The 16,148-nt window shown below is 37.3% G+C and overlaps 1 protein-coding gene across 2 annotated transcripts; it reads left to right on the top strand.

Moving 5' to 3' along the window:
• Window positions 1-2,239: 2,239 nt before the first annotated feature.
• On the top strand, window positions 2,240-15,414 carry LOC114465340 (putative ATP-dependent RNA helicase DHX57). 2 transcript variants are annotated; one of them, XM_028450284.1, is made up of 22 exons: window positions 2,240-2,279; window positions 3,105-3,233; window positions 5,737-6,045; window positions 6,136-6,331; window positions 6,432-6,553; window positions 6,914-7,109; window positions 7,211-7,335; window positions 7,940-8,073; window positions 8,225-8,279; window positions 8,363-8,562; window positions 9,389-9,505; window positions 9,957-10,053; window positions 10,184-10,357; window positions 10,439-10,639; window positions 10,803-11,079; window positions 11,633-11,728; window positions 11,814-11,897; window positions 12,008-12,145; window positions 13,619-13,693; window positions 13,779-13,904; window positions 13,997-14,197; window positions 15,203-15,414. In XM_028450284.1, the coding sequence occupies exons 2-22, from the start codon at window positions 3,109-3,111 to the stop codon at window positions 15,338-15,340; spliced, it is 3,186 nt and encodes a 1,061-aa protein (XP_028306085.1). In that variant the 5' UTR covers window positions 2,240-2,279; window positions 3,105-3,108; the 3' UTR covers window positions 15,341-15,414. The 2 variants fall into 2 exon arrangements, with proteins under 2 accessions (XP_028306085.1, XP_028306086.1); XM_028450285.1 differs by having other exon boundaries at window positions 5,740-6,045; window positions 15,203-15,340.
• Window positions 15,415-16,148: the final 734 nt, after the last annotated feature.

Raw genomic sequence — 16,148 nt, 5'->3', positions numbered from 1 at the left:
TTAATGTATATGCAAATAATGTCTTAATTTCTCTTATAACACATTCTTACACTCAACTACACAATAATTGTGTGACATTCTACTCAACATTAGCGTTGTTTAGGATTTGTGTATTATTATTGTGTATCTTCACCACGCTACATTCCTGTAAGGTTTACTGTGTGTTTGTTTTGTTTTTTTAATAACCTTTGAGTGAGCACCTAGACAGAAATAAAGTTTCTGTACACATCTTTGTATTTTTTGTTTTCTTTCTGTGACATTAACAGTTTATAGATTTTAGCGAAAGCTAAAAGACGTTAGTTAAAACTGTGGAAGAGCCATAAGCTAAGATGGAGCATTGTAGTCAGTAAAAAAAAAAATTAATTCGTTTTCCAAAATCATATTTTTTTTAAAATCCGTTTTCCAAAATAATTTTTTTTTTTAAATCTGTTTTCCGAAATAATTTTTTTTTAAATCCGTTTTCCGAAATATTTTTTTTTTTTAAATCCGTTTTCTGAATTAATATTTTTTTTTTAATCTGTTTTCCGAACTTATTTTTTTTTTCCTGTGGGGATTATCTCGTAATTTTTTTATTTTTAAACACAGAGACTGGTTCCGGGTCAGAGTTCATCACAATGGCGTCATCCACAGCGCTGGATATTCATCCATTCATTGATTTTTACTTTTCGAGTTAGAATATAAAGATATTAAGGATTTGCAGTCGGCACAACTTTAACATTAGTGACGGACAGGTAAAGAGGATACTCTTTAACCAGTCTCTGTGTTTAAAAAAAATAAAATTACGAGATAATCCCCACAGAGAAAAAAAAATTAATTCGGAAAAAAGATTTTAAAAAAATCTTAATTCGGAAAACGGATTTAAAAAAAAAAATAGTAATTCGGAAAACGGATTTAAAAAAACAATTATTTCAGAAAACGGATTTAAAAAAATAATAATAATTCGGAAAACGGATTTAAAAGAACTATTATTTGGGAAAACGGATTTTTAAAAAAAATTATTTCGGAAAACGGATTAAAAAAAAAAAAAAATTCCGAAAACAGATTTAAAAAAATTAATATTTCGGAAAACGGATTTAAAAAAAATATTATTTCAGAAAACGGATTTAAAAAAAAATAATTATTTCGGGAAACGGATTTAAAAAAAAATATTATTTCGGAAAATGGATTTAAAAAAAAATAATTATTTCGGGAAACGGATTTAAAAGAAATATTAATTCGGAAAAAGGATTTAAAAAAAATATTAATTTGGAAAACGGATTTAAAAAAAAAAAAATTAATTGGGAAAACGGATTTTTTTTTTTTTTACTGACTACAATGCTCCATCGTATTATTCTGCCTTTTCGTGTATTTTTGCAGTTGTTGTCTTTTTTTTTTTTATCAAATTCATTATTTTGTGTATATTTGTTGTCATTTTTGTGTTTTTAGAAATATTTTTGAGTGTTTTTCGAATCATTTTCTGTGTTGTGGATGTCCTTTTGAGTGTTTTTTGGAGTTGTGTTGTATATATTTGCTGTCATTTTGTATGTTTTTGTTATTTTGTGTGTGTTTGGAGACAATTTTGTTCTCTTTTTGGGCATTTTGGAGTCATATTTTTGGTCTTTTTGTGTACCCCTTGTAGTCTTTTTTGTGTATTTTTGTAGTCATTTTGTGTGTTTTTGGAGTCATTTTAAACCAAATTAAACCAAGGGCCACCAGTTCCCCATTTCTGAGAAAACTTACATTATTGCTCATTGGTCATTCATTACACATTTTTTATAAATGAAATATTAATTATTTGTATTGCAGATGATGCGGTATTTTGTGTGATGTGTTGGCGATTAGTTCCACTCCTTACTTTTATCATAGCGGTTAGTAAAGGAGTGCTGGTTCAACTTTAGTAGGCTTAACTGTATGTTCTGATAAACTACATTTTTACACTTTAATTAATATGTAGTTCATCACAATGACTTGATTTTATTTCTTTCGTGTCATATGGGTATAGCCTCACAGCTTCAGCTAGGTAGACTTCTACAAAAACCTCATTTAAACAAGATGAAGAAAGTCTGCAGTATTTAAACGACAGCTTTAATAAACCACTCTACTCGATGTAGCCTTTAGCTAGCAGCTTTTGTTACCATGGTTACATATGACCAGGGCAGGTGTCGGTCTGCGCATGCGCGACAACAGTGAAACGTCACTTCGAATTCGAACCGAGTTACCACTTAAAAGCAAGACTACTTCTAAACAAGACTCTAAAACAATCATAGTTACCACTTAAAAGCAAGACTACTTCTAGAACGGTAAGACACTTCAATAATCATTATTATTATTATTATTATTATTATTATTATTATTATTATTATTATTATTATTATTATTATTATTATTATTATTAGCGTATCTAAAGCCATTAACGTGTTTTCTTTTTTTTTTAAAGATAATTCAAAGCAATACTTACTGTATAGAATACATATTAACACATTTTTTAACCATATTAATGTTGGCCTTAACTACGTCAAAAAAACAAAACAAAAAACAGATAAGCTAGCTTCTATAGTGAGGAATACAGATATTTAAAAAACACAAAATTGAGAACAGATACAAATGAAAGGTGCATTTCAGTTCAGGGTGTCGGAATATGGAACAATCTAAATTATGACCTCAGTTATTAAGCTCCCTTAAAGACAGAGACAACTTGACTCAAAGAAATTCACAAAAAAACACATAAAATGACTCCAACAACCCACAAAAATAGCAAGAAATACATTGAAAATAACTAAAAATACACACGAAAAATAAGGAATTACCAAATACACAGAAAATGAGTCAAAAAAACACAAAAAATAACTACTTTTAATTTGGTATTACAAAATGCAGTTTTAGCACATTTGGGCTGTTTTACTTCTTAACTTTTCTTCTGTGAAAGCCTGTAAACAGAGATTAAATGAAACTGTGCGGTTCTCATCCTTTCTCACAGGTTTACTGCAAAGACACAAAGCTGATTTTATGAGTATATTCTGTTCAGCAATTTTAGGAAGCTTAGTAATGTGTTGGAGGTTTTCAATGCATCTAGAATAAAATTCAATATTGTTGGTCATTTTAATTACTATTTTTTTATTTTGCAGAGAAATGGATACAAAGAGAAGTGTTGGAAAGCCAAACAAAGGAGGTGGAGGAGGAAGAGATGTTTTTCTCTGGGATGACAAAAATGATTTCAGTTTAGATTTTGGATTTGGACCAGCTTGCTCCATCAGGTACGTTTACTCCGCTTGTCAAACTCAAGGCTAGGGGCCAAATACGGCCTTTCAGACCATCCAATTCGGCCCACAGGAATAAGGGAAAATGACAGAGAAAACATGAATTATTGTGTAAATTACCAAATTATTCAGTTGCAAATTGTTGTTGAAAGAACAAACTTTTTCCCAAATCCTGCAATTTTCCCTTAAATGATTACACAAAATCTCCCCAAATTAAATAAAAAAAATGGTCTAAAAATCAAAGGTCATTTTAAGTATTTGTCACTTATTGCTAAGATAATGTTGATTGAGTGCTAACTTGGGCACATTAATGAAGAAATTGTTCATTTTTTCCACCTAAAACGTGCACCCCACTTGTGATCGAACTGGTCTGTATTTGTCCCGTGAACTTAAATGAGTTTGACACTCCTGCTTTACTCAGTAACACTTTAAAATAATACCAACATGTCCAGGGTGACCATATCATGATTTCCAAAAAAGAGGACACTTGGTCCGACCTCAGCATTCTCAAATTACTCAATGTTTTTTTTAAATTTAAATTTTTTATCTATTTTGCAAATGCAATATAATAGATAAATAAGTTGTTATTGTTTATAAGGTTCAAAAATGCATTTCTCTCTTTTTTACAAAGAATTTACAAAATGACAGAAGTCAATCACCACGTGTGAGAATGCATTATATTGGTTATTATATTCAATTGGTCTTTGATCTCCTGAAATCTCACGTATACCTTCTTAACAATGAGGAACATCTCCTCCTAGAAATTAAAAAAAAATAAAGAAAAAAAAAAAACTCAAGGCTTACAGAACAGTAAATAATCAATAAAAGGGACATATTGTACCCATTTCACCTTTTAAAAGTTTCCCGTGGTCTAAATGACATATCTGTGTCGGGGTTTGGTCAAAACGTAACATAAATCAAGCAACGGGGGAGGTTTAATACCATGTATAATCCAGCTCTTTCGGAGCGCTCCGTTTTGAGGGGTGTGTCCCTGGAGTATCAAAGACCTCCCCCTCCCCCTGCCCTCTCTTCTGCGGGGTGGCACACACTAAAGGTAAACGCAACTGAAGTGACTAGATTGCATTCAAAATCAATATAAATGATGCGAATTCAAGAGGTCCTGCATAACCTAATCGCTCAAAGTTAAAAAAAATTGAACTTTTCAAGTGACTTCAAGCGACAACTCCACCGTCCTCCACTGCCTGTAGAGCAGAGGCAGCAGCCCCTCTCTCCAGCTACGGCGAGACGGCTGGGGCAAAATTAAAGCGGTTAACTTTTTGAATAAGCCTACACTCTGAGTGAACTCATCCTTTAGTAACTCCGTAAGTTGATCATTTAAACCTTAAAAGCGGCGCTTTTAATGATAAGTGCCGTAAACATATGGCCAAAAAGAAGTGATCAGCCCTCTCTCTCCCCGTCACCCGGCTACACACACACACACATTACATCAGCCTGTCTAGGGACAACAGATGGAAATTAGCCGTTGGCTACAATATGGCATATATAAATTTTTTTGAATGTTCATTTATATGTACTGTCCTTACTTAAATAAAGAAATAAATTAAAAAAAAAAAAAAAAACACACACACAGTTCCCTGGTCATCACGTCACTGGAGCAATAAAGCGACCAAAAAGCACCACTATGTTAAAGCGAGAAAAACAATGGCGGACTTTGGCAAAAGTTTTGATCAGGTTGGGGGTGGAGTCAATGGGTGGAGTTACCAGCGGAGGGGAGAGTATTTACTTTCGCGATTCAGCTTGTGACGTCACAAAGTTAGAAAATTTGAAACTGGGCACTTTCCTCTGTGTTGTAATACTTACACAGACCACAAAGAAAGGACTGGATGGATTTATTTCATATTTTGTGTGCCGAGTGACAATCAAGTTACTTCATATGTGTTCAAAAAGAGAGCAAAAGTGAATTTTTCATCATATGTCCCCTTTAAATAAACACCTCAATAAATAACTGAGAAAGTTTACATCACATGGTCCCATGCTGACTAAGTTTCTCCCAGTGGCTCCTTAGTTTTCAAATCCCTCTTTGAACTTCCATTGTGGTTTTCCTGGTGACATTTTTAATTAATTCTACAAGTATTTGGTCTCTTTCCATCCATCTCAGACTTTAGTCTCTCTTTTTTTTCCTCGTGTGCAATGATTTTGTCAAAACAAAGCGGCATCTTTTATGATTCAGTCACGTGTGAGTAAAATTACCATAATGACATGATACTGGCTGTAAAGAGCAACTCATTAGCTTTCAGAAAAGGCTGGAATTTCTTAGAGCAAATATTAGCGGAGTTACGGCCATTGAAATTAACATGTTCCCCTAAATGCGTTCAGGTCCTTGGGAAACCCTGATATTTTTATGAGTTTGTAAAATCCGGCCGTACGGTCCAGACAAGACGTGAAAAGAGGACGTTTCCGGGTAGATCCGGATGTATGGTCACCCAAAACATGTCTGCAGTTTCTCCTACATGTTCTTCTTTGTCTCTGTATTTCTCAGCAGACCTGCTCAAAATGAGCAAAGCACCAGCCAAGGTGGAGACAGAGACGCAGGTCAAGATTGGGGAACCACAAATACAGATCTAGATCGAAACAGAGATAAAGACAGAAGGAGAGAGGAGAAAAGTGGTCACAAAGCTCTTCCTTTGTCCTTGACCACCAGCTCAAGGAATGTCAAGTCATGTAATGACATTCCACTAGAGTCCCGCAACCTGCCCTTACAGAGGATCCTCATGACTAAAGAGAAGCAAGAGGAACTGAAGGAGTTGCTTCAGGATCTACAAAGTGGGGAATTTGATGACCCCAATGAGTAAGCACACAGTCCTAAATATACATTAATGTGGTTTCTGGTGGAGAAAAATGACAAATTTTAACTCACGCTTTGCTTGTTTTGTGTTAGAGAGTCTGATTCCGATTCCTCAGAGGGAGAGGAGTATGATGGGGAAGGACTGTTTTGGCCGGAGGACAAAGCTGATGTATTTGAGAATGACAGTTATATCAGTGTGAGGAAGAAGATGGTCAGCAAGCACAACCACAACCTCACCAACATTCTGTCAGAAAACAGCAAGCTGTGCCAGCAGTTCCAGAGGAAACAGGTAAATATGTGACATATCAATTATCTTTCCTCACATCCTATACATCTGATTGTGTTCATCTGACCCTGACTGCCTTGCTTTCTTCCTGTTGTCACCTCAGTCATCCAGGCACTATATGTCCATGCTGGTTCAGAGGAAGAACCTCCCGGCTTGGCAGGAAAGGGAGAACATTTTAGATCTGCTGGACCAGAGTCAAGTGCTGGTGGTCAGCGGGATGACAGGGTGAGTCAGATAGAGCCCTAGAGAATTCCAAACTGAAATGGTGTTTTCCTTTGAAATGTTTTATCAGGGTTCTTACCAGGAATTCTTCATAGCATTTCCATGTGCACTCCTGGAAGTCCCTTTTGTGTCCAAGTGTGCAACAATTAATATGACGGTACCGATTAAAAAAGGAAAAAACAGAAAATTCCCCATATGCACTGTAGGCGATCACAAATACAGCGTTGGGGGCCCCTACGCTTAACAGTGCTGCGAGAACCCTGGTTTTACCATATTAAATACTAAAAATGTTGTTTAAAAAACCCAAAACAAAACATGACGGTGCTTTTAACTTTTGTGGCTATTTTCTGCTTTTTTCTGTAGTTGTGGAAAAACGACTCAGATTCCTCAATTCATCCTGGATGCCTCCCTAAGAGGGCCTGCTGGGCAGGTGGCCAACATTGTCTGCACCCAGCCAAGACGGATCTCTGCCATCTCCGTGGCTCAGAGGGTAGCACAGGAGCGCGCAGAGTCCCTGGGAAACTCTGTGGGCTACCAGATCCGCCTGGAGAGCGTCAAGGTACAGATAATGATATAGCTCACACATTCCGCCACACCTAGTGTTCTCTGAACTCTAATGAAGTCTAATGAAGTCTGTCTCTCTCTGTCACTTTCTACTAGACGTCAGCTACGAGATTACTGTACTGCACCACAGGTGTGCTGCTGAGGAGGCTGGAGGGAGATGCCGACCTCAAAGGTGTCACACACGTCATCGTGGACGAAGTACATGAGCGCACAGAAGAGAGGTAGGATGAGATCTCACACTTAAAGGAAGTGCAAGACAGATATTGTCTACTATAAACTATAAGTATAGTTTATAAACTATAAGTATCGTTTATAGTCGACAATTCAGGGAGTTTCAGAGACCCGCTATTGCGCTACTGAAAAAACTTCAAAACAAGAGCCCTATTTACAAATGGTTAAAAAACGAATAAAAGACAAGGAGATGCTTTTATTTTGATAAGGGGATGTTGACTTTGAGCTTGAAGCTGGTCCCAGGACAATTTTACATTGTGCTCTCAATGCATCATGGGATGGTTGAGTATGAGTAGTATGCCCATTGTGCATACTTGTAAAATGTCACAATTTAGTATTCATCCGGGTATTTCTTGCGTACTCAATCTTTCCATACTATCTAATGTGAACACACTACATACTCATTTTGACGTCAGACTTAGTATGAGTAGTACGTTAGTATATGATTTCGAACACAGCCATATATTAAAAAAATTAAGATTTAAATTCAAGGAATTTTTGTTCATAAGGGTCAAGACCAGATTAATAAAAATGGAAAAACCAGTTGATTCTCATTTTCTGTTTCTAAAGCTTTGTTTTCCCATTTGGTCTCAGTGATTTCCTGCTTTTGGTGCTCAAAGACTTGATCGTGCAGAGACCAGACATGAAAATCATCCTCATGAGTGCCACTCTGAATGCTGAGCTTTTCTCAGAGTATTTCTCCAACTGTCCAACCATCCACATACCAGGTAATCATCCCAGTACACACACACACACACACACACACACACACACACACACACACACACACACACACACACACACACACACACACACACACACACACACACACTCTATCAGGAGATGTTTGATAGTTTTGTAACGAGTCTGTCGTTCCAGGGCAAACCTTCCCCGTTGAACAGTTTTTTCTAGAAGACGCCATTGCTGAAACCAGGTATGTGTGTTATTCTTGTTTATTAGATGACTAAGTAAAATCAGTGTCTCCTTAATGCTTGACATGTTTGCATGTTTGTGCAGCTACGTCATCGAGGGGAACAGCCCTTATAAGCGGAAACACAATTCATCCCGCATCTATGGGCCAGGATACAAAGGTGGGCCCAGGAATGCCATGGATTACGTGTTTGACGACTCTGAGTCTTTTGACAAAACGGATTTTGTCAAAGACTCGATTCCCGACCAGGATCTTTGCCTGCAGGAACTTTTCATCAGATACAGCGGTACGTGAGAACATATTGAAAAAGGCTGATCTCAGCCAGGGTTGGAGTCCATTATAAGAGTCATTGTGTAATTGATAATTAATTACAATTATGATGTAATTATAATTCTGTTTGTAATTTTAAAAATGTGTTGCCGTCATAATCATAATTAAATTGTAATTGAGTTCAGATAATTGTAATTGGCATGGAAATTCTATAAAAACTGTCGATTACAATTTATTTAAACGCAAACCTGGAGAACCATGTTACATTAACAATTTTTAAAGCATACCAAGTTTTACCTCTACCTGTCAGTGAATCTTGAGGATCATTTTACCATTTAAATACTTTTATACTGACACAAAAAAGGCTCAGATGTCCTCACCAAAACCATAAGTACCAATATTTTCATTGATTAGGTACTAGTCTAACGAGGTAACCAGAGATGAAAAACTAATCGGATGATGGGATAATATTTCTTTGTGTATTTTACAAGTGGTTTAAGACATGGGTCAAAACTGACCTGTTATCATAAGGGATGCTAACAGAAAGCTAACACAAGAGGATAGTTAAGTTTTATGGGGTTATTTATTTCAGGCTCAGTAAATTTTATGAATTGTAATAGAACTTTAGTAATAGATTAAGTAATACTTTTCATTTTAATTGTAACTGGGAAAAAATGTCAGTCGTCAAAATCATAATTGAGTTTCTGAACATGGATAATTGAAGACGTAATTGTAGTTTAAAAATGTAATCGACCCCAAACCTGATTAGCTACTGATGATGGGTTTCTTCTTCTGGGTTTATTCAGACCAACTGATGGGATGTTTTTTTTTGGTTTATGTAGATGTTAGTGCACCTGTGCTCAAAACAATTGCTGCGATGGACCTGGATAAGATTAACATGGACCTGGTGGAACGACTGCTGGAGTGGATTGTGGAAGGAAACCACAAATATCCTCCAGGTAGGAACAATCTCTGCCTGGTTTCACTTACACAGCTTTTCTTTTTTCTACATTTATTGTTATTCTATGATCTTCTGACGAATCATCAACATTAGAAGAAGAGCTCTGGGTTATAATTGAGTATTTAGTGATGTAAACATTTTTAAATCTAAGTTGAAGACGTGTTTTTCTCTACTGCGTATGACTGAGAGGGAGATTTTTAATCATACTATTGTTGATTGAAAGTTTTTATTCCTGATTTAAATTTTTTTTTTTTCCTGATGATTTTAATGTTCTTTTTGATTTTTAAACTGTTTTATGTTTTCTGTTGCACTTTTTAATCATGTAAAGCACAATAATTCCCTTGCATATGACATGTACTATACAAATAAATTTGCCTTGCATTGCCTTGTCTCAGATGTATAGATTTAGTCACTTCCTGTTATTATAACATTCTATAATGTGGTTACAGGTGCAGTGTTGGTGTTTATGCCCGGCATGGCTGAGATCAGAATGCTCTACGAGAGGCTTCAAGCTAACACGATGTTCAATCACAAGGGGTCATCCAGGTCTGATTGATTGTTTGTTTTCATCGATTTTACAAAGAAACTTCTCAGCTTCCTCAACAGTTTTTTGGGTTTTTTTCATACTGAAAAAACATTTGTGTGTGATAGATGCTTATTGTGACTGTGTTGTCAGGTGTGTGGTGTATCCTCTGCATTCCTCGCTCTCCAATGAGGAGCAGAAGGCCATTTTCAGCCGCCCTCCAGACGGTGTCACAAAAATTATAATCTCCACGAACATCGCAGAGACGTCGGTTACCATCGACGACGTGGTGTATGTGATCGATTCTGGAAAAATGAAAGAAAAAACGTAAGCGTGTGTTTTGTCAGCCTGATATCAAATGAGCTTGATTTGGGACGCGCTCTGATGCATTTTGTGTTTTGCTCGTAGGTACGATGCCGCCAAATGTATGGAGAGCCTGGAGGACTCGTGGGTTTCTCGGGCCAACGCGATGCAGAGGAAAGGTCGAGCTGGCCGCGTGGCCTCAGGCGTCTGCTTTCACCTGTTCACCAGCCACTGCTTCAAGCACCAGCTGGCTGAGCAACAGCTGCCTGAGATCCAGAGAGTTCCCCTGGAGCAGCTCTGCCTTAGGTACCTCCATCTGCCTCATGTTTTATTTCTGTTTATGTACATAATAGAAACCTTGCTTTTATTTTCATTTGTGCACACATTTTCTGAGGTAGAAGTGGATTTAATCTCCCACTATCTTGGTTTTTGGTTCTCCAGCTGCTTTCACATCTCCTCTCCTCAACAGGATTAAGATCCTGGACCTGTTTGCTGAGAAGACCCTAGAGTCGGTCTTCTCTCAAATCATCGAACCCCCGGATCTGGAAAGCCTGGAGGCAGCCAGTCAGCAGCTCCAGGACCTAGGAGCGCTGACAGCAGATGAGAAGCTGACCCCGCTGGGTTACCACCTGGCCAACCTGCCCGTCGACGTCCGCATCGGGAAACTTATGCTCTTTGGCTCCATGTTCCGCTGCCTCGACCCTGCGCTCACCATCGCTGCCAGCCTGGCCTCTAAATCACCATTTGTAAGAGTTCTTACCACTGATAAGACATTTTAATGACATTTTTTATTTTCATGCTGCTTTTTTTTAAAAATAATTATTTTGTTTAAATGCATATTTTGGCATTGGCTTTGAATGTTGTGTGTCTTTCACAGTTGGGATCAATTATAATTGTAATTGCGTAATTGATAATGACAATTCTGGTGTAATTGGAAACTACATGAGATCATTATTTAAACCCTTTGGTCCCGTGTGGGCTGTTTTCAAGCGCTATATCAATAATAGTTTGTAAAAATGTAATTTTACTTTTGTAATTGAGAAATGAATTGTAATTGACTTTCAGGAGAAAATTAATAATTGAAATTGGAAAAAATGTTGGTCACTGTAATCATTATTTAATTGTAATTGAACATGGATGATTGAACGTAATGTAATGGATGTAATTGACCACAGCCCTGGTGTCTTTTATATACTGTATATTTAAGATTTATTTATTTATTTATTTTTTGTTCACTAAATTAGTGTCTTTGTCCTGGAAAATTTATTTAAAAACCTTTATATATTCGTTCACCTTCAGGTGTCTCCTTGGAATAAACGAGAGGAAGCCAATATGAAGAGACGTGCATTCGCGGTGGGCAATAGCGACCATCTAACTTTGCTACAGGCTTATAAGGTATGAAGGTTTCACCAATAGAATTGTTCCAAGATACAACCATCCTGCTTGGATGCTTAATGTGATGAATGATGCTCTTGTGCAGGGATGGTGCTCTGCTGCAAAGAAGGGGACGAGGGCTTCCTATGCCTACTGCAGGGAGAACTTCCTGTCCTCGCGTGTTTTAGAGGTCAGTTTGCTGAATTTACTTACAAAGAGTTTTTCATGATGTTGGTATGACACAGTGTTGAATTGAGAGTTGAAGCTCGTACAGTGTGAGAACTGTTGCTTCCTGTGCAGGAGATTGCCAGCCTGAAGAGACAGTTTGCTGAGCTGCTGTCTGACATCGGCTTCTGCAGGGAGGGACTGAGAGCCAGAGCCATCGAGCGCGCCTCGACACATGGCGCAGATGGAGTCCTGAAGGCTACGGGTCCTGAGGTTGGACACACACACATGCACGCACACACACACGGGTTGGGATCAATTATAATTGTTATCAGGTAATTGGCAACAAATTGAAATGAGGACGTGTTTGTAATTTAAAAATCTGTTGCTGTTGTAATCCTAATTGAACTGTAATCGCTGGGTTTTCATCACGTGATTATGATGACGCGCAAAGGGGGCGTAATTTCAGATAAATGTCAGGAAGTAAAAATGGAGAATACGCCTATGAAGGAAATCGTTGCAAAGAGTCTATATTGAACTGATTTAGGTCCAGTTTCAAGACAAAGATACAACAGAATATAAAGATTTGCCGACCATCGAAGCTGTTGATATCACAAACTATATGGTCTTTCAGACATCGTACTACACCAAACAGCAGATGAAAGCTTATAAAAGTATGGAGGAATGTAACTTTTTTGTGAGTGGGTGGGTCCACAACCTCAGTACCAAACGGCTCCACAATGATTATCATTTGGTCTTTGCCAGGGTGAAGTTTGTTCTTCTATTATTTTATGTGTTAAGATGCTAGCAGCTAGCAGTAACGGCTATAATGTAAACAAACATGTAAAACATCTCAACGACAACGTTAGCCTGACAGTCAAGGATACAAGAGGTTTGTTTGTCACATACATATATACTACTACTGAATAGTACTTTATTACATGTAGTGAAATAGCATTAGGGTGTTCAGCTTTTACTGTGCACAGTGTGCGGGGGTGAAAGAAGTCCATATTAAATTAGCGGTGGTAACTTAATAATCATTACTTAGTAAATGAGTATTTAATGACAACCTAATGCTATATAAACACACGCTAACATACCTCTGACCAAGTGGTCACTGCAGACACGAGCATCAGCAGACTCTGCTTAATTTCATTTGAATGTAATTGTAAATGACTTTCAGGGGGAAAAAAAAAAATGTAATATTGTAATTTGAAAAAATGCTGGTCTTCGTAATTGTAATTGAACATGGGCTGCACGATTATGGCCAAAAAGATAATCATGATTATTTTGATCAATATTGTAATCACCATTAGAATCACAATTATTTATCATATTTGGTAAAAAAATTATTTGGTAAAAAAAATTATTACACTACTTTAAAACAATATGTACATTTTGCAGTGCAAAATGAAGCTTTAAATAAAAATTATTATAAAAAATATTTAAAAAAATATAACCCAATGTGCCAAAGGCTAAGCTTCAAATAATCATGGCAACCAAAATTGTGATTGCGATTAAAAATCGATGAATTGTGCATCCCTAAATTAAACATGGATAATTAAAGACGTATTTGTAAATGAAAAATGTCATTGATCCCAACCCTGACACACACACACACACACACACACACACACACACACACACACACACACACACACACACACACACACACACACACTCATAATCGAACCATCTGGCCTTCATCATGAACCACATCCTGAACAGTTCTGTTTATTTTTCCAGGCTAACCTGAACTCTGAAAACATCAGTCTGATGTCGGCCATGCTCTGCGCTGCGCTCTATCCCAACGTGATCCAGGTGCCTTTACAGTCATTTTAAATCTAAAATGTGAAACATCCAAAGCTCAAGTTGAACTAAAAAGGCTTGCATTGTCCTTCTCCAGGTTCAAACTCCTGAGGAGTACTACAGCGATGGCGAGTTGAAGAAGCTGCCCAAAGCCAGCGAGCTCCGCTTCTTGACCAAGAGTGACGGCTATGTGCACGTGCACCCGTCCTCTGTCAACCACCATGTGAGGCCTAAAAAGCAAACACATCATATGTATATTACAAAGCACAGCTGTGAATGCAAAACAAACCTGCTTTTGTTTTGTTTGCTCCACAGACTCGTCTCTACGAGAGCCCGTTCCTGGTTTACCTCGAGAAGGTGAAAACCAGACGTGTGTTTATCAGGGACTGCAGCATGACGTCCGTGTTCCCGCTGCTGCTGTTCGGGGGCAGCCAGATCAACGTGGAGCTGCACAACGGAGAGTTTGTCCTCTCTCTGGATGATGGATGGATTAAATTTGCTGCTCCCTCATATCAGGTCAGTGTCAAGATGCAAAGAGTTCTCCCTAACACCTACATAGGAAGGTACGGAGCCCCAGACAAGAAAATAAATAAAATACTTAATGTTTTTACAAAAAAAACACTACTTTGTGTTTCAAAGTATAATGTACACACAATAGTACCGTAATTTGTGGCCATGTAATAGTAATTAATAATATCTGAAGATATTGTTATGTAGTAGAGGTGTGCATTGCCTTGAATTTGACGATATGATACGATTCACAAATTGCATGTCACAATATGATCTATCTTGATACTAAGATATAGATCGCGATATCAATACAAAATGGTATGAAAAGCAGTATATATGTTTTATTTGCGAGAACAAGTAAATGTTAATTAACTGTAATAAATAGTACGTTTATCAAACTGTCAACTTACAGTTTTAAAAACAGTTTAACTTTGCCTTCTAGAACAGATTCTGATTCTGTTAAGTTTTTCAAAAAGTCATCATACATCTATGAAAGTGCCCAGTATGTTTTATGAAAATAAAGTGCAATCAACGCCCAAGCTACAATGCATTGAGGAGTGAAGTAGTTTAACAACGTCTGATGTGGTTCACTGACACCTGGTGAACGGGCATTTATGTGCTTTGCATATGTTAGTGCAATTATGTTTTTTTTTTAGCAATATATCACTTTATTTTGTAGTATTTGCATCACTTTTTTCTATTTAGACATATTGTTCATTTGTTCATTGTTTGATCTGGTCCACATTAACAACATCTGCCGTTGCTGCAGCAACTAGCCACGCTAACTACCGGCAATATACTTAATATTATTGATTAGTATTTCATGCACGTGTTGTAGAATTAGTGATTCATGTGCATGTCATAGCTAATTCTGGGCCACAATTAATGAATTTATTTTATTACCGTGTCATGTCTGGGACTTCATAAGAAAGCGTACAATGACCACTGAAGTGTTGGAGAATATATATACTGTTACTATATGATTTATTTCTGTGTTTTTCTGTGACCAAGGTGGCCGCGCTAGTGAAGGAGCTGCGTTGGGAACTGGATGAGCTGCTGGAGGATAAGATCAGGAATCCTAACATAGATCTGTGTCCCCGCGAGTCTCGCATCATCCAGATGATCGTCCACCTCATCACCACACAGTAGATGGACACATGGAGCTGTGACGCTTTTCTTATCTGAAAAGCTTGTTCCCTCAATATGAATAATAAAGCAAACCAAAAGGCCAAACGCTGCACTTTAAATGAAAAGCTTCCTGCTACAAAGCACTTTCTTTACAACATATTTAATTTTTAGATGCTTCACTGAAAGCAGCTAACGTTGGTTCTTCTGCAGTAAATCTGACAGAATGTACCCGGGACTCACCGTTTGGGAAAATGTAGGAGATCTTTGTAGGATCTGTGAAGAAGAAGCAAGAAGGTAAAGAGCTTTTTGTGACATGAATACATTATTGCTCGTTGGTCATTCATTACACATTTTTTTATAAATGAAATATGAATTATTTGTATTGCAGATGATGTGGTATTTTGTGTGATGTGTTGGCGATTAGTTCCACTCCTTACTTTTATCATAGCGGTTAGTAAAGGAGTGCTGGTTCAACTTTAGTAGGCTTAACTGTATGTTCTGATAAACTCCATATTTACACTTTAATTAATATGTAGTTCATCACAATGACTTGATTTTATTTCTTTCGTGTCATATGGGTATAGCCTCACAGCTTCAGCTAGGTAGACTTCTACAAAAACCTCATTTAAACAAGATGAAGAAAGTCTGCAGTATTTAAACGACAGCTTTAATAAAACACTCTACTCGATGTAGCCTTTAGCTAGCAGCTTTTGTCACCATGGTTACCCATGGCCAGGGCAGGTGTCGGCCTGCGCATGCACGACAACAGTGAACCGTCACTTTGAATTCGCACCGAGTTACCACTTAAAAGCAAGACTACTTCTAAACA

The sequence above is a fragment of the Gouania willdenowi genome, chromosome 6 (genome assembly GCF_900634775.1).
Source record: "Gouania willdenowi chromosome 6, fGouWil2.1, whole genome shotgun sequence".
NCBI lineage: Eukaryota > Metazoa > Chordata > Actinopteri > Blenniiformes > Gobiesocidae > Gouania > Gouania willdenowi.
Note: the sequence above shows the minus strand (reverse complement) of the source record. Positions and strands in the feature narration are given on the sequence as shown.